The 21,269-nt window shown below is 41.5% G+C and overlaps 1 protein-coding gene across 2 annotated transcripts in view; it reads left to right on the top strand.

Annotated features, from left to right (window-relative positions):
• Ptger3 (prostaglandin E receptor 3) overlaps positions 1-20,905 on the top strand; it is a 76,227-nt gene extending 55,322 nt beyond the window's left edge. Inside the window, exons 3-4 of one of the 2 annotated variants that reach the window (XM_028777587.1) lie at positions 17,472-17,560; positions 20,011-20,905. In XM_028777587.1, coding sequence (XP_028633420.1) covers positions 17,472-17,560; positions 20,011-20,014 — 93 coding nt within the window. In that variant the 3' untranslated portion in view covers positions 20,015-20,905. The remainder of the gene's footprint in view (positions 1-17,471; positions 17,561-20,010) is intronic. The other variant, XM_028777588.1, reaches the window with a different exon arrangement.
• Positions 20,906-21,269: the final 364 nt, after the last annotated feature.

Below are 21,269 nucleotides of genomic sequence, written 5' to 3'. Positions count from 1 at the left end.
TAGGAGAGTAACAAAACTGATTCATCCCTGGGGCCTGTGAGCTCCTGAGAAATGGGTTCTTGAGGAAGATTTATAGTTTCTGGAGATAGGGCCTTAAATCTGATCAGAACATATTTGTTTACTTCTGTGATATTTGTGTACCCCTAGGCATATCTTGCCAGGGAAGTTATTGTTTTAGCCACAGGGTGTACATCTTGATAAAGCCACTGCTGATTTTTCCCTAGCAGCATTTATAGTAATTGGGGGTGAAAGCCAGCTATGAAACCTGGTTCTTGACTATGAAAGCAGTGCAACTGTGCAGGTGTCTGCTCCTGTCTATATGTTAGAGATAATAACAGATATATTTCCCAAGGTATTCAAAGGAAATGATATAATATTTGTAGGATTCACAGTAAAACCCTGATCCCTTGTGGCCAACACTCGCACTAAATAACACCAATGCATCTATAGAAATACCTTCATGATAATTTCAGGAGTAATATTAGTAAATTATGGATTATGGTAATAATAAAATAGCAGTGTGCTAGTCATTTATGGTTATAGAACTCATAGTTTTTGAAGCACCTGTAATTTTGTTTTATCAGAAGTTTTAGGTAGATAGAAAAAATTATTTTAATTTTTACAGATGAATAAAGAGGAAGACTAATATATATCAACCCTCTGAATATACTATAAATATTAAAATTGTTACTTGTCCATTAAAATAAATAGGCTATAAAGGAAAATAACACCAACAGTGGGTACAGTGTTTGAGTCAGTGTCTGCTTAAGTGCCCTCTCCCCATTTGCTAGAGCGAGTGTCTCATCCCACTAAAGTCTCATTTTTTTCGTTTGGAAAGCAGAGATTGTAGCTCCCTCAAAAGCCTTTGGTATTTCCACTATGCCCCAAGCTGGACTGTTTTACTTTATCCAAAGCTAGCAGGAGTTAGGTTTAATCTCCTGTTCCTGGTGTCTAGAAGCTAGGATCTTAGCCTCTCTGGAATCCTGGCAAACTGGATGTTCACAGCTCTGTATCGAGTTCCTTGGTTTACTTGTTACCTTAACTGGAGACTTCCTCCTTTTTCATGAAGTCCCAGGTAGTCATTGCTTAGACTACTAGCTTTTTCTTTCTGCCGAATTTAGAGTCAGTGGCTCTCCTCTCTGTGCTCAGTCACTCAGTTACGTCCATGGTGGTTTTTTACTACCCCACATACACTCCACAGCTGGACCCGCCTCTCACCCATCTCCCTCTAGCACCTTGAATAACAAAACACATCTTCAAGTTTGGTGGTCTGGCCTGGCCTGTCTCCTCTCCCTGCCCCCAAACCCCCAAACCCAGCCTCTATATGCATGAAGGTTTTAAAGTAGAAACACTTAACAGCTGTAGAAAAATTCATTGAAGAATCACACGTAATGTTATACATCAATAAGTACAAGAATATCTGGGGTGCCTAGCAGAAAAAAAATAATAGAGTTGACGAAGTTACTGTGGTACTAGGAAGGAATCCTAGCCTATTTCAACAAGTAGTGACTCCCCATGGGGTGGCTTATAGCTGGGAACTTCCTTCAGTCCTGCTCACAGCACCATCAGTGACAGAAGTTTAGATTGAATGAGTTCAGCTCACTGAGCACAACCATGCTCACACCCTCACGCCACATTTCTGAGGTAAGATGAGGGGAGAACATTCCTATCGGGACTGTGTGTCCCTAAAAGAGCCTCCCCTGGCGAAGCAAATCGCTGAGAGGGGCGGCTGTGATGAGCCGGAGCCTTGGCTACATTGTCACTGTCTACTGAGCCCTGGACCCAATACCCCTGCTCCCCACCCACTCAGTGGTCAAGGTGTGAAGTCGGAGGCTGAGAAAAAATTTCTCTTCCTGGAACATTTTATGAAACCACCCGTGTGACAAGCCTGTGATGGTCAGACACTTCCGAGGTGTTTTCTGCTTCGGTCCTTAGTGGCTCCTGTGGGTTCCCGGGTCTTAGTCCTTTATTCACCGATACAGTTCACGCTGGGCTTCATACTGTCTCCCTCTTATTGCTCTGTAAAGCATACAGGCTGCGAAGCCCGGAAGCCACCTGAACAAGCCCTCCAGCCCTCAGAGCCACAGGCTTTCCTGCACTCCTTACTTACCTTTGACCTTATACAGGCGCTGAGCCACAGACACATGGCTGCTGCCATAGCCTAAAACATGGCTTTCTGTCCAAGACCAGTTCACTCTTCAATACATTGTGGATTCTTCAGAAAACAGGTATAGCACAGACGTCTCCCGGCTCTTCAACTACCACATCATATTTAAACATTCTCTGTGACATATTACTTTATATAGCAGACTTCCCTTGTCCCCGACAGACCCTGAGGGAAGGTTGACCTACAAAAGACAAAGATACAGTAATGATACCAGAAACCAAGCAAATTCAAGATGCATGTTCTACTCTGAAGAAAGCAAGAGTGAGGTTCGTAAAGAATATTTGGTTTGGGGAAGAAAAAGTATATCCAGAGCTAAGATCCACATTCAGTGTTAGAAGAGGGAGGGATTTAATTTTAGAGGACCTCTGCCTGTATACTCTTGCTAATAAAGACAAGCAAAGCTAATCCGCTGTGCAGGGTGAACTTTTAAATTATTCCCTCAGTATCCGAGTTCTAACGGGAAACTGATGAAAAATAAAGGAAATTCCCTTTCTTATGGAAGACTTGCCTCTTTTCTGAGGACTCTGGGTCTTTTCTACTGGACTGTAGTATTGAAAGGAGGGAAGACTTTGAGATCCTGCTGGGAGATGTGTCCAAGATTACTGTAGCCAGATGGAGCAGTAGAGATCCCCAAGTCAAGGACACTGTGCCTGTCAATGGTTTCAGTAATTCAGGTTCATTCGCTAGTAACAGAAGGTCCTTCAATACTTTGTAGGTCTAGATCATTCTAATAACAGTTGAAAATTATTCAGTGCTATATGATGAATTCTGTTCTGTGAGATGCCTGGAGGTTTGATTCTGTAAGAAATTTGTTATGTCTGGCATTTAGATTTCAATCACTGTCACATACGTATTTCAATCAAGTAGGTTTTTTTTTAAATTAACTAATAATTTTTTCATTGTTTAAAAAGATGATTATATTAGCCAACTGCTCGTTGTCGATCATAATATCACAGTCTAGACGATCCCCCACACACCATTCTTTTTTTTTTATTGGATGTTTTATTTACATTTCCTATGTTGTCCCCTTACCCCATCCCCCACCCACCCAGGAACCCCCAATCCCCTCACCCCTCCTCCTTCTTCTCTGTGGATGTAACCTCTATCTACCCCCCCACTCCCACCTCCCCACCCTCAAAATTCCCACCCCCTGGGGCATCCAGCCTTCATGTGGTCAAGGTTCTCTTCTTCCACCTATGCCCAGCAGGGCCCTCCACTCTTACATATTCAACTGAAGCAGCTGGATCCCTCCCTAAGTGCTCCCAGGCTGGTGGTTTAGACCCTGGGAGCTCTGGTTGGTTGGTATTGTTGCTCTCCTCATGGTGCTGCAAATCCTTTCAGCTCTCCTTCAGTCTTCACTCTAACTCCTCTATTGAGAACCCCATGATCAGTTTAATAGCTAGTTGTGAGCATCTGCCTCTGAGTATGTCAGACTCTTGAAGACCTCTGAGGAGATACCCTTATCAGGCTCTTATCAGCATGTACTTCCTGACTTCCACATCAGCATCTACCTTTGGTGATTGCACATGGGATGGATACAGGTGGAGTGGTCTTGAAACGGCCCCTCCTTCAGTTTCTGTCCCTCACTTTGTCTCCATATTTGCTCCCTTGAGTAACTTGTTGCTCCTTCTAAGAAGGACCGAATCACCCCCACTTGGTCTTCCTTCTTTATGAGCTTCATGTGGCCTGTGAGTTGCATCTTGGTCATTTCAAGGTTCTGGGCTAATATCCAATAATCAGTGAGTGAATACTATGTGTGTTCTTTTGTGATTGGCTTACCTCACTCAGGATGATAATTTCTAGTTCCATCCATTTACCTAGGAACCTCTCGAATTCATTGTTTTTAATAGCTGAGTAATACTCCATTGTGTAAATATACCACATTTTTTGAATCCATTCCTCAGTTGAAGGACATCTGGGTTCTTTCCAGCTCCTGGCTATTATAAACAAGGCTGCTATGAACATAGTTGAGCATATGTCCTTGTTATATGTTCGAACATCTTCTGGGTATATGCCTAGGAGTGGTATAGCTGGATCCTCAGGTAATGCTATGTCCAATTTTCTGAGGAATCGCCAGACTGATTTCCAAAGTGGTTGCACCATCTTGCAGTCCCACCAACAATGGAGGAGTGTTCCTCTTTCTCCACACCCTCGCCAGCATCTACTATCACCTGAGTTTTTAATCTTAGCCATTCTGACTGGTGTGAGATGGAATCTCAGGGTTGTTTTGATTTGCATTTCCCTGACAACTAAGGATGCTGAACATTTCTTTAGGTGCTTCTCGGCCATTCGAGTTTCTTCCATTGAAAATTCTTTGTTAAGCTCTATACTCCATTTTTTAATAGGGTAATTTGGTTGTCTGGAGTCTAATTTCTTGAGTTCTTTGTATATATTCGATATTAGCCCTCTATCAGATGAAGGATTGGTAAAGATCTTTTCCCAATTTGTTGGTTGTCGTTTTGTCCTATTGACAGTGTCCTTTGCCTTACAGAAACTTTGCAATTTTATGAAGTCCCATTTGTCAATTCTTGATCTTAGAGCATATGCCATTGGAGTTCTGTTCAGGAACTTTTCCCCTGTGCCCAAGTATTCGAGGGTCTTCCCCACCTTCTCTTCTATTAGTTTCAGTGTATCTGGTTTTATGTGGAGGTCCTTTATCCACTTAGACTTGAGCTTTGTACAAGGGGATGAGAATGGATCAATTTTCATTCTTCTACATGTTGTCCTCCAGTTGAACCAGCACCATTTGTTGAAAATGCTGTCCTTTTTCCACTTGACAGTTTTAGCTCCTTTGTCAAACCCACACACTATTCTTAAGAACTCACACATTCTACAAACAAAAAGCTTCTCTATAGAATTACAAAAATAAGAGTAGAAAGAAAAGAATGGCTGGAAGGATATTTCCCTGATATATAAATGCTGTGCAGGTAGCCCAGGGCTGATCTGGTCATCCACTGGTCATCAGAGATGAAAGATATTCCAGTGGTCATTCTCGTTTACTGCCTCGTGGTCCAATACAACTGCCTGAGTCCAGCCATCAGTCTACTTTCTGGTGAGGAAGAGGAAGTAAAGAAAGGCATACCTCCTTAAGACTCTGCGGAAGTCTTATCTCTTCTGCTCACATATGATGGATGAGAATTTCATCACATGGCCACACCTAACACAGAGAGAGCAGGGAATACAATGTATTAGGGAATAAATGTATTAGCTAGCTAATACACTGTTTTACAAGGAAGAGGAGAGCAGCTGCTAGAAGCCACAAGCCTTACACACCATGCTAGGGTTGAGTGACCTTGTGATGTCTGTTCTCTGTGTGAGCTATTTAATGTCAGGGGATCTGTTCACACTCTGACTGTGAGTTATAGTTACTGTGACTTCCAGACTAAGAAATGCCAGGCAATAATGATTGACTGCATTGTTTTGTAAGTAAAACTGAGACATTTCTTTTCTGGCTCAGACTCCAGATGTCCATGCTGGGGTTCATGTTGTGTTAGCCATTTTTTTTTTGGTTGATTCTATCAACCTAGAGAAGTGGGGGTACACTTTTTAGACTCATCATAATCCTTCAACTCATAGGATGTATACTGCATAGTTATCCCTTTAAATTATGTACAATTTATACCAATTTCATTGTTTTTTTTTCTCCTTCCCTTCTCCCTCTTGTTCTGGACCCACTCACTCTGCCCACGCCCCCCACCCTCCAGACCCCACTGGGCCCCCTGCTCGCTCTAGCCCTGCTTGCTCTGGCCTAAAGTACACTGTAACTGTTTTCAGACACCCATATGAGGGCATCAGATCTCATTACGGATGGTTGTGAGCTACCATGCGGTTGCTGGGATTTGAACTCACAACCTCCTGAAGAGCAATCAGTGCTCTTAACCAGTTCTCAATTTCATTGTTCTTGAGTCAAGATCTTTTTACTGCCCAGACAGCATCTTATACAAGAACTGATTGAGTTGGCCTTCACCATAAGGCTGAAGTATTTGTCTCATGCATAAAGGAGAGCATCTGATGGGACCCACACAGATGAATGGGGACCCTGAGTGGGGACATCTTACTCTGGTTGTTGAATGGCTGTGGGTGGGAGTCACAGGGAGTCACTTTGGTTTCAATGTTTTGCAGACAGCAGCCACCTGCTGAGGACTTGACTCCCCCACTCCAAAACCCAGGCAGCATATAGAAGTGCAGAGGTATTAAACAAACCGGCTCTGACCTAGAGATGACAAGAACTGATTTATCATAAGATCCATGGCTTGCACACACTACCACGTCCATGGCAGTCTTTAATCTTCCTTGAGCCTCTAAGCTACTGACTGGTGATAAGTGAGAGAACCTTCAGTTATTTGCTTTTTGTCTGAGCTGAATTTCCTGGTCTGTTTGCCATAGGAAATTGCAAGGAGATCCTCAATCACTCTTCCAAGACAAGCTGTGAAAGAAGCAAAGCACTCTCCTTCTGTCAGACTTAATTTGACTTTATATCTACCTTCCTAGCTTGTTTGGAATTAGGGTGGCCTTTTGAAATTTGTCATTTAGGGCAGTGGTTTGGATTTCTTTCTGATAATCTTTGTAATGCCTTCAATTGGGGGGGGGCTCGTGTTCACATATTTACAGGGGCAGTCCTGGATTTTTTTTTTCAGCATCAATAACGTCTTTTTTTCCTTTACTGCTAACTGGGAGGAGGGGTTAATGGCATGCATTGTCCACAACTTAGGTTTTACTACGACTGTGGCAACACTAGTCATAAGTTAGTGTGATTTTAGGAATAGGAATTTTAAAATGTGTGTTTTAAAGTTTGTTTTGTAGAACATTGCATCGCCACTGCGTGTCCTTAATGGCTTAGACCCTTTCTTCCCGCTCTCTGGAGTTCCTGTTCTTGCCTCCCATACTCACGTATGTGGTTTGGTGTTGTGGCAGCCTTGCTGAATGGAGGAAACCATCCCTTCCTCTTACTCCATGTTATCTCTTCCTCTAAGCGTGAGCAGGTCTTCTGCAAACTCTGTTCTGCTTCAGGGCTGCGCCCCCTGTCTCATTTCCATCTGGTTACAATCACAAAGGGTTTGCGTACAGTATATTCTGATCAAGGTTTCTCCTCCCCCTATCACTCAACTCCATGCCTTTTCTTTTTCTTTTTCTTTTTCTTTAGACAAACAAGCAGGGAAACAAAACAGACTTTAAATAGAAAAAGCAAGTAACACAAAACATAACCTATAAAAAAAAAGAGAAACATAATATAAAAGCAAAATACCAGTAAGACAAAAATAAACAAACAAAAAACAAAAGTACTATAAGACAAAAAAAAATACAAAAATACGAGATCAGCCTATTAGTGATGGTGCACAACTGGACTCCTAGTAGTCGGGAAGCAGAGGCAGGTAGAGCTCTGTGAGTTTGAGGCCAGCCTAGGCTACAGAGTGAGTTCCAGAACTGCCAGAGCCACACAGAGAAACCCTGTCTTGAAAAGACAAAAAACACACACATAAAACCAAAACAAAACAGCAACAATAGCAAAACCAAACAAATAAAACCACACTGAGTTCATTCTGTGTTTTTGTGTTGCTCATTTATGGCTGGGCAGGAGGCCAACTCTTAAGTGTGTTTTATATACCCAGTGATATTCCATTGAAGAGAATTAATTTTTTCCTTTGCAAGCTGCTATCATTTGGAGACAGGTTCTTGGGTAGGCATGGGAGATAGTGTTCACTTCCTCCTCTCAGTACTGGAACCCCATGTGGCTTGAACCTGTGCAGGCCCTGTGTGCTGCTGCAGTCTCTCTATGAGTTCATTTACATATTCATTCTGTGGCATATAGAAGATACTATATAATTGCATAATTTTTGGTTTTTACAGTCTTTCTGTCTCTTCTTCTGATCTATGAGGGGAAAAGTTTGATGAAGACGTCCCATTTAAGGTTGAGTGCTCCAAAGTCTCTCAAACTATCCAGTTGTTGGTCTCTGTATTAATTCTCATCTATTACAGGAGGGAGCCTCTCTGCTTATTAGTGTCTGGGTAAGACACTATTCTATGGGTATAGCAGAATGTCTTTAGGAGTCATCTTATTGCTATGTTCCTTTAGCAGAAAAAAAGAATTTTGGTGTTAGGGACAGTATTTTTACTAACCCCAGAAAATAATTTTTTAAATATTTTTCATATATTTGGGTATTTATTAAAGATATGAGGATATTTTTGTTATTACCAAAATCTTTCCAGTTGTTGTAATTTGTACAACTTCTTTTTTTTAGCTATTTTACAAAAAGATTGTTTTCTTTTAAAAATATTTTTCTAATTAACTGGATGTTATTGATATGAAGTATCCCCAGAAGCTCAAATGTTTGAAGAACTGGTCCCTACTTGGTGACACTGTTTTGGAAGGCTGTATACCTTTTGGACCTGGGGCCTACTTTCAGATATAATGGCTGTAGAGCTGACTGGTGCAAGTTCCCAGTTCTGGCCTGAGTCCTCTTTCTGGTTTGTCAAGAAAAGTAACCAATAAAGTTGACAGCTAAGCTGTGAGTCTCCAGGCACATTCCTTAGTCACTTCTCTTGTTTTTGTGAGAAAAAAAAATCTGCTAGAAAGCAGCTCATGGGAGGAAGGATTGATTTGGGCCCATGATTTGAGAGGCCTGTCACATTATGGTATGGTGGGGAAGACACATTGTCATAGCAGTAGAGCCTGTGGCTGGGACTCCTCATAACTGGGCAAGCCAGGAAGAGAAACCAGACTGAGTCAGAAGCCAGACTGAGAAACCTTAAGATGCCTTCCTCCATGCTGTACCTGGGCCAGCTCTGCCCTCCCTCCCGAAGGTTCATCAGCCTCCCAGAACCAATGCTGAAACCAGGAGCTCTACACCTGAGCCCCAGTGGGACATTTTATATCCAAACCATGTTACTATCTTCCAGGCTCAGATCCCCAAGAGAGGAAATCTTGACTGTGTTAGTTTCTTGCCTCCTGGTTGTGATGAAGTAGCTGACATAAAGAGCTTAAGCAACACAGGATTTATTTGGGCTCACAATTCAAGGGAATAATCCATCATGGCAGAAAATTTGTATCAAAAAAAGTGTGAGAAATGTGAGTTCACACTGCATGTACAGTCAAGGGGCAGAGAGAGGTGAACACTGGTTCTCAGCTTGCTTTGTTCTTAACATTCATTCCTGTACCCCATGGCTCTGAGTGGCTCATGGATGGTGTCACTCACAGCCAAGATGGTTCTCCCTGCCTTAATTTACCTGATCTAGAAACTCATCCATAGACCTGATAGAGGTTTGTTTCTTTATTCAAGTTGACAATCAATATGAATCATCAAATCAACAGTTTGCTCCTTGATTGGTAAGATCACAGGTCACAGGCTGATCTATGACTTCAGTTTGCATATCTGCACAGTCAGATAGACTGTGATGGGCAGAATCCTTATACAAAATGTGTGTAGAGAGACCCATGGGTATGTCTTCAGCAGAGGTCATAGCTATGGACATTCCCTTACAGGAGCCTGTAATTGCAGACAGGGTAACAATATCATATCCAACATGGTTGAAAGGGAGCTCCTTACTCCTGAGCCCTGAGCACACTGTCAGTTCTGTTCCAAGCAATTCAGACATACTAGTCCTTCCAATATAACCCACAATCACACAGAGTGGTCTAGTTTCTCCAAGTTATCACAAAAAAACACTCCCCAAGTAGAAGTTTGGGGAGGAAAAGGGTTATTTGGCTCTTACTTCTCGGTCACAGTCAATTACTGAGAGGAGTCAAGGTGGGATCCACGGAGGGAACACTGCTTGCTGGCTTTCTTACACAGGGGCCAGATGTGGGCACTTAGAACAAAGACCAGAGTCAAGAAGGCAACGTTCTGAAGGAACCTGTGTCTACATGATCGTGCAGGGATGATAAAGGAGGAACTGAAAAGTGTAGTTAAGGAAGGAGATTCTTTAGCAGTGTGTGTGTGTGTGTGTGTGTGTGTATCTGTGTATTTGGTGTGTATGTTTGTGTATGTGTGTGCATGTGTGAATGTGTGGTTGTGTGTGTATGTGTGTCTCTATATGTGTTTGCTTCTTCTTTCTTTCTTTCTTTCTTTCTTTCTTTCTTTCTTTCTTTCTTTTTAGAATTAATGCTGAAGAGATGGCTTGGCAGCTAAGAGCACTGCTCTTGCAGAGAACACAGCTTCTTTTCTTGAGATCCATATAGCATTTCACACCTATAAATCCAGTTCCAGAAGATATGATGCCTTCTGGCCTTCATGGGAAGACATATGATACACAAACATATACTTAGGTGCACACACACACACATATGGTGAACCAGATATATACTTATCTGCACACATACACACACACATACATACACATATGATTCACAAACATATACTTAAGTGCACACAGACACATGATGCACAGATATATACTTAGGTGAACACACACATACACACAAACATGATACACAGACACATACTTAGGTGTACACACACACACATGCACACACATGATTCTCAGACACCTACTTAGGTGTACACACACATACACAGACAAATAAATACCTAAAAAAATAATCATTTCAACTTGATGGTTGGGATATGGATTTATTTTTTCTTTATTTTTTGCCTGTTGATGTTTTTAAAATTAAGACAATGTTTGAACATTGGTTCATTCAAAAATTATTGTTAAAGCTGGGCAGTGGTGGCACACACTTTTAATCCCAACACGTGGGAGGCAGAGTTAGGCAGATTTCTGAGTTCAAGGCCACCCTAGTCTACAGAGTGAGTTCCAGGACAGCCAGAACTACACAGAAAAACCCTGTCTCGAAAAACCAAAAAAAAAAAAGTTATTGTTAAATTTAGATTATTATATCATAGAAGTTTGCTTTAGACAGTGTCTTAAATTTTTGTTATTTTTTAAATTAAAATATAATTTCCCCTTTCTTCCCTCTAATCCTTCCTATGTTCCCCTTCTTGCTCTCTCTTGAAATCCTGGCCATTTTCTTTAATTGTTATTATTAAATATATATGTGTAACTATATGTAGCTGAAAATATAAGCATAGCCTACTCAGTCTGTTTAGTCACTTGTATGACTATAATTTCAGGGCTAACCACTTGAAATATGTATTTTTAGTATTCTTATTTTTTTCTTATAGTATTTCACAATATATATTCTTAAGTGATGTGATGTTCAAATAAAGCATGCGTATCCTCCTGGAAAATAACCGCTTAAAGAGGAAACGAAAACCCACAGCAATACAGAGATGACTGGCTGTGTGGAAACATAGCATCTAAAGACTTTCTATCAAACTCTGTGGGCAGCACTGTTAACTCCTTCATAGAGAAGCACTGAACTATCTGAAACCCTGCCTCTGGACAGCCCCCCATGCAGCTTCTCACACCTTGCACTTACAAGCAGCCCCCTTTGCTTTCTGTGATGATGTCAGGGTTTTAAAGGAAAACAGCAGGTTTTCTCACTTCATAATGTGAAGTGAAGATCACCCTGGGATGAGAGCCATGCTCGGCACTCAGGTTCCTTGGGGCCTGTAGTGAGATGCTCTAGGTGTGATCACAGAGACCGAGAGATGAGGACTCTGTTTCTCAGCCTTTTCCTGCTGTCTTCCAGGAGGATCCTCTTCCTAGGAGATTGATATCACCCTGGACATTCTTCCTTCTCAAGTACTTTACAATACAGCTGCTACAGTGACCCTCAATGTGTGTAAAAGTCTTGGGCACATGGGAGCAGAGTTCTTCTCCTGGCATTACTCAATCTTAGCACAAAGAGAAATGCTGTAGCAGGCAGTGTTGGCTCAGACCTGATGCTGTGCCTTTTTAGACCTTAACATTTCCTCCGCAGCCCTCCTCACAATTCTTCCCATATCCAAGGAAACATAAAATCTCCTCAATCACTTTTACATTCCTCTTTCTCCAAGCCGTCAAGGCATTGTGAGCCTATGCTAATGTAAGGAGAGCAGTGTAATGAAGATTTATTCTGCTTAGAATACATGCCAGTATTCTAGGAAAGCACCGAAGCCCACTGAAAACACCCAGGTTCAAGAAAAGTGCTGAGTCCCGAAACCTGCATGGTAAGAAGAGGCTCTGAGCTCCCAGACAAAAAGGACAGATGCTAATCCACCTGCAGCTGCCTCAGGCTTTCACTAGCCAGGGCCAGGAAGCCCTCTTCCTCATTCTCAGAATGATTTGGATTTCGAGAAGAACAGGAAGGAGCCAGGAAGCTCTGAGGAGCTGGAACTAATGAAGGATTGTGACTGAGTCAAGAAACATGCTGAGAGCCTGTCCCTTGGCTGAGGTGGCTCACTGTACTTATCCTCACTTCAGAATAATTTATCAACTCAAACACTTTTTGGAGTGTGGCATGGCACATGAGGACCCAGAGACATAGTTTCTGGTTGTGGCTCATGATCTAGATTTGAGCAAGTCACTTTACTTCATGGAAGCATCATGATTAACAACATTTGCCTATTGAGAGGAGCTAATCTCTACTTACTGATACTGTGTGAAAACACAAGATCACTCATTCAAATACCCTGGAGTAATTAGGCTCCTCTAGGCTAGAGGCTAGACACTCCTAGGGCATCAACAAACACCCATGAACATCTGGGGCTCATAACAAGCAGCACTGGCCAAGTCCTTGTCAGCTTTCATTCTGGTCAGTAATTTGCATTCTTTCTCCCTCCAGTCCTTCTCCCCTCCCCTCTCTTCCTCTCCTTCCTGATCCTCCCCTTCCCTCCTCTCCCCTCCCCTTCCCTCCTCTCTCTTCCTCTCCTTCCAGATCCTCCTCTCTTCTTTCCCCCCATCCCCTTCCCTCCTCTCTCCTTTCTCTTTTTTTTTTTTTCCTGAATACCTTATGCTCTTGGCTGTTTATGAGTAGATGAAATCTGCTGATCTATTCTTGGGTCTCATGTGGAACAAAAACGAGGAAACTGGATTCCAGACAAAACTTTACCAAAATTCAGCTTTGTTACCATAAAAATAACTTGGCTTCACATCCCCATGTGTAAATTTAGTTAGATTCCATGATCCCCAAGACTCCTTCTAGCTTTAAAAAGGGCAGTTTTGTGTATTCACAAGATTACCACCTTATTGTGAGTGGTTGGCCCTGTGCCTAAGAGCTGACCCATACTCGGGATGAGCTGTGAGTTCCTATACTAGGTAAGGACAGACTCCTTCACGCTGTCTTCTCCTGCAATTAGATCCCCTTTCTACTGTTTCCTGGGATCTCAGTTGACTTTTTACCATATTAAACACTCTTCAAAGCAGAAATCAGGCAGAATAGTCTACATACTATTGTTTGGATTATGAAAAGCCACTGGCCATGAGGGGTTTGGATTTCCATTTCAACATCCCCAAATATCCCTTCTACTTCATCTCTATCATGTATGTTTAGTTATTAATTATTAATTGACCAAAATGACTAATTTCTCTTTTTAGTATCATGAATTTTTTTTTACCGTATCCCTCATCAGAACAATGTGTTCATTCCAGATAATAAGGTTTTGTTATTTTTAATATAGGAAGGAAGGGCCAAGCTTATATTCTTCAGAGCCTAATTTGTAGCACAGATATACTTACCTTAACAACTGCAGCACCAGTAGTGGCAACAAATACTGAAAGTTACTAACAGATCTATTTTTATTAACATTGAATGAAATTCAGTGATGGGCATGAGAAATAGCAATGTATACACAATATGTTAGTTATAAATTGGTAATAAATCATTATATATGTGTGTTTTGAGCCAAGTTCTGTCACATTTTGTAGGTAACCATGGGCTACTAGTTATCTATGCCTCAGTTTCCCCCAGTGTCAAGGGAAGATGATGACAATTCAGTGAATTAATATTGGTAATATGTTTAGAACAGTGTTTGTCAGGGGAAAGGTACTTGATAATTATGGTTGGTTTTTAAAGTAGGAATCAAAGAGCAGAAGTCATCTTCAAAATGGGTTGGAAGGAGCCAGTGACAGGAGGCAGAAGAGGGAGGTGAGAGAAGTATGGTTGTAATAAGAACACAGGTGACTAGAGATGATGAGGAAAGAATTCTAGAAGTTTCCTCTCAGAGCTCTTCAAAACATGAAGCTAATGTTTATATCGGCCTCAGTGTAGACTGTCCTGGCTCTGAGCTGCCAGGAGTAGGCAAATCGATGGAATAAGCCAGTTAACTGATGAGCTCACAGAGCCCCCTAACTTCAGCACCTCACATTCAGAGGCAGTGCAAATGGAGGGATCAGTCACCCTCAGTCAAACCTCCAGCAGCCTCAGTGTTCACAGGACACCCACAGAGAAGATTCAGTACTGAATGTGTTAAGGTGTCAGCAAGTGACAGGTACATCAACACAGTTGCTACAAGGAAGCTGATCTTGGGTGGATAGTGTTTAATATTTCACCTAGATTATTTTTTTATGTATTTTTTTCTTGTTTATTGAATATTTTATTTACATTCCAGATGTTATCCCCTTTCCCCATTTCGCCCATACCCAGAACCCCGCTATCCCATACCCCCTCCTCCTGCTTCTATGAGGATGTGCCCCCACTCACCCACCCAGGATTCTTAAAAACTGCCCTTGATATGTCTTTGTGAGTTACAATTTTTTTTCCCTATTTGCTCTATATTGTATATAAGACATTAATAAAATTCTACCAGAAAACATCTGGAAATATCACTTTCATATAAGTGGCAAGGTACACTTTTAACTGAAAACTTTGGGCTGTTATATTCAGAGAGAACTGGGTAGATTATATTTGATGGTGTGGAAACACTTGGCCATTCTATGAGCTCACCCAAAGGCAGAGTGAGGGGCTTTGGTCTAGGAAGTCCATGGGTAGCCCAAAGGCTGAGTTCCATGGTGGAGAGCTGAAGTGTCTGAGAGGCCCCTTTGCAGCTTCCCATACCATTTTGGAGGTGCTACAGGAGGCATTTGAGAAGTTAAACACGAAATGATATTAAAATCAAGTCTGGTACAAGAGGAATGTATTTATCTATCATCCCTCCTACCCTAAATAAGTTCTAGGCTGGCCATACACTTTCAGTCTTCTGCCTATGCCTGCCTCTGCCTCCCAAGTGCCAATGAACTGTTTAATACTGCTTCTCAGTATAGTCTAAAAGCTTAGCCCTTAGCTAAGAGAAATGGATCACAGGTGATCAGAGAAGGCTGTTTTTCACAGGATGCCCTTCCAAGATTACCCCATCCATGCAATGCCAGTCCTCCCATTCACAGCTAAGCAAAGCTTGCCAAAGGGTACATCTGGCACTGTCTGGTGGCTTGCTTCTTTTCCAGAGTCCTTCCTGGTCCTGCACATGTCTCACCTTGTGGGGAGTGGAGCAGGGTTAGCATGAAGCTCAGAGGCAGGACAAGGATCCACAGGGATGCTGGAGCCACTTGGTGGTACTTTAGGTACCTTAGGTGCCCTAGGGCTCTACCTGGTTGCAACAAAACCTGAAGGTCTTTAGAACTTATTGATGTTTGTCTTAGAAATGGTATAGAGGGTATGTTTGAGAGAAGAAAAATGTGGATGATAATCCATCACCAGGAAAAACATTATTGGGTTGAATCATCTATCAATCAAGTATAGAACCATTTCAACAACCAGACTTATTTCTGTGGTAGTTTACAGCAGAATTGGGAAGTGAAAGCTTTTTATCTTCTCTCCGTCACTCAGGATCACACCCATGCTCTTTGTCCCAAGCAAGGAGGTGCACATGTGCCAACTGACGAGCTCACACTAACACATCACTGTTCCTAGTTCATGGCTTGTGTTTGGTGCATGTTTGGTGCATGAGCTGTGGGCCTAAATAGATAAGACATGGACTGGTACATACCATCCCAGCCCCACACAGCAGTGTTCTTCTGCTGTTTGATACCAGATTCTGAAACTTTGCATACTGCTAAAGTCTAGCCAGCAAACATGGCAAGCTCGAGTGTGTTTATATCATGAAACAAGGACCCATTAGCCTACTGGCATCAGAAGGATCCCCAAGGCTAGCTAACATCAGACCCCCTACCCCGGCCAAATGGGATTTCTTCAGCTACAAGAATAAAAGGGGGTTCTGAGGGCCTAATCAAAGAAATCAGAAACCATGTTTATTCACAAATCACCCCTAACCCAGAGTTGTGTTTCAGTGGAAAATGTCATTAGTCTCCTGTTTTCCTCTGAAATTGTAAGAAAAGCATATATCAGGTATCCAGACACACTTTTCTGACAAACTTACCCATTTTCTGAATTCCCTTCACTCAGCCAGTGTTCACTTGACAAGCTAAGCGATGTCACGAATTTCCCATAGGTGTGCTGCCCCAGCTGGTCCTAAAGATTTAAGAGAAAATAAGCCAACATTCTAGCCAGCAAAACAATTTCATATTTCAATCTTATTTTCCTTGTAAGAAAATTAAGGAGAAATATGTTTTCAGCATGAGAAGTCTTTTCTTTCTTAGTTTCTCAGCAGCATCCAGTGAAATAGGCTGCACTTTGACACTGCTATTAAGAGTAGGTGCTTGGGACCAATTCAGCCGCATTTTTTACGCCATCAACACTTACTGACATGACCTGTAGGTCATAGACACAGCAGCAAATGAAAGCAGACAGTCCCCTCCTGTATGAAATTTCTCCCTTAAACAGTACCAAACAAATACTCATAAAGCCCATTGGTGTCCAACAACAAATTCCTGAAGAGAGCAAGAACAAACATTAAATAATGAAAAAGTCCTGCATGGTGCCATGAGGAAGCAAGTTTTCAAGTTGAGATCTATAGGATAAGTAGGAGTTAGCCAGCTAATGGAAGAGGGATGAACCAATAGGTGCAAAGACCCTGAGAGGAAAGTGGGTGACTCCATTTGTGCCACTCAAGGATAGCTAGTGGAGCTGAGGATACCAGAGCAGGGGCATGTTTAAAACAAGGCTAGTCTTTCAGCTAGAGGCTAAACCAAACAGGGTTTGTTGATGTCTAGTTAAGAATTCTGGTCTTTTCCTAAGAGTAATTAGAAGTAGTGAAAAATTATAAGCTGGAAGGAGCAGGTTCTAGACCATTCTATTGTACACGTTGTGACTCAGGGCTGAACAAGTGAGGAGGTCACTGCTGTGTAGATTTAGAGGTCATTTCAGATGTGGATGTGGAAGAAGCAGAATGTGAGTCTCAAGTTTTCAGCACAATAGTAGGAGTGTGACGGTCTTAGGAAGATAATCTAAAGCATATTTCCTCTTTTCTCATGACGAGTGTACATCTATGTGTGGGCTTTGGTTTTCTTCCAACATTTTTGAGGGGACATCAACTGATGAAGAAAGCCAAAGTCAGTAGCTCTGTCTTCTGACACCTCTGTCTGTTCACAGATCAGGGACCACACCAACTATGCTTCCAGCTCCACCTCCTTGCCCTGCCCAGGTTCCTCAGTCCTGATGTGGAGCGACCAGATGGAAAGGTGAGGTAGAAAGGCTCCCTGCTTCAGTAATGTTACCAGAGAAATAAAATGTGTACTAAGGGCTGTGGAGATAGCTCAGCCTGTCAGTGCTTGCCTCAAGTATGAGGACCTTAGTTCCATGTCAAAAGACAAGTGTGATGTGCACCCATAATCTCAGTGATGGGGAGATGAGAGGGGGAAACAGGGGAATGCCTGGAGTCTACTGGCCAGCAACCTGGCCTACATGGTCAAGTTCCAGTGTCAAGTCTCCAATGGAAGATACTGTCTTAATGAAAGAGTGGAAGTTACTTGAGGACCAACACTCAAAATTGTCCATAGACCCTACACCCCTACCCACACACACTCATGCATGCACACACACACTCTCACAAACACACCTGGACATTATCACACTCACCTTAATCCAGAAAAATAAAAGTCAGACATTTCCTTTCACTGAGAGCCAGCTGAGACTGGTTCCAGCATAGTCTCATGACAAATCTGTTCCTCTATGGTGTCACTGAGTGTTCTTAATAAGATGTATAACAAGTGTCTTATGACTGAGTCAGTATCTTAATTAGATACCAGACTCCAATGTTTTTGCCACATGGCCAGCTCATTATCAGTTCTTCTGGGTTTGATTTGATTTGTATAAACTGTGTCCTTTGGAGAATGAACACTCTGGAAAACTGAGCACGATGAAGACAGAAATGACTCTTAAATTTAGAGCATCAGTTCTTCCCCAACACTGTATTCACTGTGGCTTTTAGGGCACTGTATTCACTGTGGCTTTTAGGGACTCCAGAGCCACTAGTAGACTGAATGAAGTCTGCCAGCTTGATTTTGATCATTAGCCTATATCCAAAAGAGAGGATGCAAAAGAAAGGGTTTCATTGTTTTTAATGATAGCACACTTGTAATTTTTACACAAGTGACATAATACTCTGTGTCCTTTATTTAGCATCTGTGAGATCCAGTGTGCTATCCTAGACATACTGTGGCTCTCCATTGTTGCATAGCATGAAGGGAAGACAGAGGGTAACTTATTTCCATCTTTTTGTTGTTGTTAGTTTCATCCTAAGGCTTTTTTAAAGAAATCATTTATTATTTTTTAGTGTGTTTATGTCTGCACATGTGTCTGTGTGAGTGTATCTGCAAGGTTACATTTTAAAAAATAATTTGTTAGTTATATGTCTGCGCTTGTATCTTTGTGAGTATATGTACAGGTGTGTGTGCATATGCATGTGTGTGTGCCTGTTTGTGTATGCATGAGTGTGCATGTTCCTGTGTGTGTTACTATTTGTGTGTGCATGTGTACGTGTGTGTCTGTATGTGTCTATGTGAGTGCAGATGACTGCAGAGGCTAGTAGAAGACAAAAGATCCCCTGGAGCTGGTGTTACAGGTGATTATGAGGTACCCAATAACAGAGCTGGGAACTGACTAAATTCAAATCTTCTGCAATAGCAGAAAGTGCTCTTAACTGCTGAGCCATCTCTCTAGCTTCTCTCTGTACATTCTAAAAAGTCTGTTTGGTACATTTATTGCATGCATTTTAAGTCATTTATTACATGTGCTTTGAAAAAACATTGCTCTTATTTCTTTAATGTAGAATATATACTTCTAGGACTGTTTGCAAGTATTTAGAAAGTTAAAATATGGTGTACTACACAAGAGTTTATCAAGGGGCACACAGCAGCTCCCTCAACCAGGATCTGCAATCATCCTGGGTACTATGGCAAGTATCCACACTATAATTGTAAGACAGAATCTAGAGGGGTTTGTAGTTGCTATTTTGTTTAGTTGATTTGGGTTGTTGTTGTTATAGTTAGTTAGTTAGTTAGTTAGTTAGTTAGTTAGTTAGTTAGTTTGACAGGGTCTTCTACAGTCCTAGCCAGCCTCAAACTCTATGGAGCCAAGGGTTGCCTTGAACTCTGGATTCTCTTCTCTCAGCCTCCTGGGTGCTGGAATTACAGGCATCACACTCAGCTACAAGATTGCTTCTTCTTATGTTTACATTTTCTCTCATCTTAAAAAGATGTTCTAGGAGTGTGTGATGTGTGAGCTATAATGCCCTTGAAAACCAAATACAGTCAAAATGCCTTCTAAAAGCAATTAGAGATTTTAAGTTCTGTCAGTGAGAGTCTCTCAGTTGCTTCACTCTAGCACTGGCACATTGCCTTATCTAGCAGAAAATTGTTGATTTGACGGGAGGCTGCATTTTACAGGATTCTCAGTGACACTCTTCCTGCTTATAAAATCACAATTATACACTCATTGGCACTTGTGTCCTAAAACTGTATTTGATGTACCTATATTTGACTTTATTTATAAAGCATTCCTAATTTCTACACACGTGTTTTGCCTGTACATGACATATTCACTTCTTATTTATATTTTACTTTTATTTTTACACACAAACACATTAACAATCATTCCTACTATACTTACAGTTCTTTCTCTGTTTTAACAGATGATGAACAAACTGAAGTGGACTTTCATTGCAGTACCTGATTCCCTGGGTCTGAGAATTTCTTCCCCCAGGGAAGGATAACTGAACATTTTGGGTTGTATCTTCTTTTGGCTTCATGTTTTAAATTTTCCTTGCCATTAAACACACTGAGACAAGCTTTCTTAGGATAATCTGAGAGTCTGGCTGTTAGCTGGTTCCCGTGAAGGACTGAGACTTCTTTCCTTGTGAAGCAGGGCAAGACTTCATAAAACAGCACAAAGAGACTCAGTGCAGAAGTATCTTCATCTCCAGCCCCCAGAACCTTTATGGATGTGGACACCTTCATGTGTTTGATAGTCTGATTCTACTATATAGATCTGAAACTGCAGCATAACTTTTTAACAGTGAAGCATCAATGTGTTGAGAGCAAATGTCCATCTAATAAACCATGAGCTAAACAAGACAAGAAAGCCTGCAGGAGAAGGCAGGAGAGCTTCTGCAAAGGGTGTTTGTGCCAAGAAGGTATAGGGCACCAGAGTTGTGTCCTTCTCAGTGAGGCTTGGAAATAAGGTTTCTAATTTAATTCTAATTATTGGCCCCTTAGTAATTCAGGAATCATGCCATCATTTCTCTGCTTTTAAAGGGAGAAGTTTAGATAAAGACACATTCCATGTGTCACTAATAGTTCCAAAGCTAGATGACTAAATGTTCAGTTAGAGCTGTTAAAAGGAAAACCAGCTAATTATCATTCCAGTTCAATCTTATTTCTGAATTACTATTTACTTAAGATTTCTCATAATTTGTGCTCAGGCAGCACAATCAAAAGGGGAATGGGAAAAATTACTAACTGACAGTTATTCCACATCTAAGTCTGTGACTTTTTTGTGAAATAAAATGATTTTGTGTTGTAATAGTGGACTTGAATATTTGAATTATTTAATAGCTTCTATCTGGTACACTCTTACGTATTTGTGAATCCAACAACCTGTTTTTCCTTCTTCTACCACCTTTCTGATTCCCCTCTGGCTCCCAGTTCAGCCCTTAGTTCAGCAGATATTCAGTATCTGCCTAGGCACTGCTATGCCACACTGTCACTTCTCTGGGATCTGCAGTTTCATCCTGAACCAGGATTCCATTCTCAGTCCATTCACCTATAACTAAACAATGCCTTCTGTGAATCAGTTGTCAACTCCCACTGCTTTATTTTGAATCTGTTTCCTTCTCAGATTTAAGTTCAGTGAACATTACTGAGCACTGGGTAAAGACCACTATCAGAGGAA

The sequence above is a fragment of the Grammomys surdaster genome, unplaced genomic scaffold (genome assembly GCF_004785775.1).
Source record: "Grammomys surdaster isolate TR1022 unplaced genomic scaffold, NIH_TR_1.0 311, whole genome shotgun sequence".
NCBI lineage: Eukaryota > Metazoa > Chordata > Mammalia > Rodentia > Muridae > Grammomys > Grammomys surdaster.
Note: the sequence above shows the minus strand (reverse complement) of the source record. Positions and strands in the feature narration are given on the sequence as shown.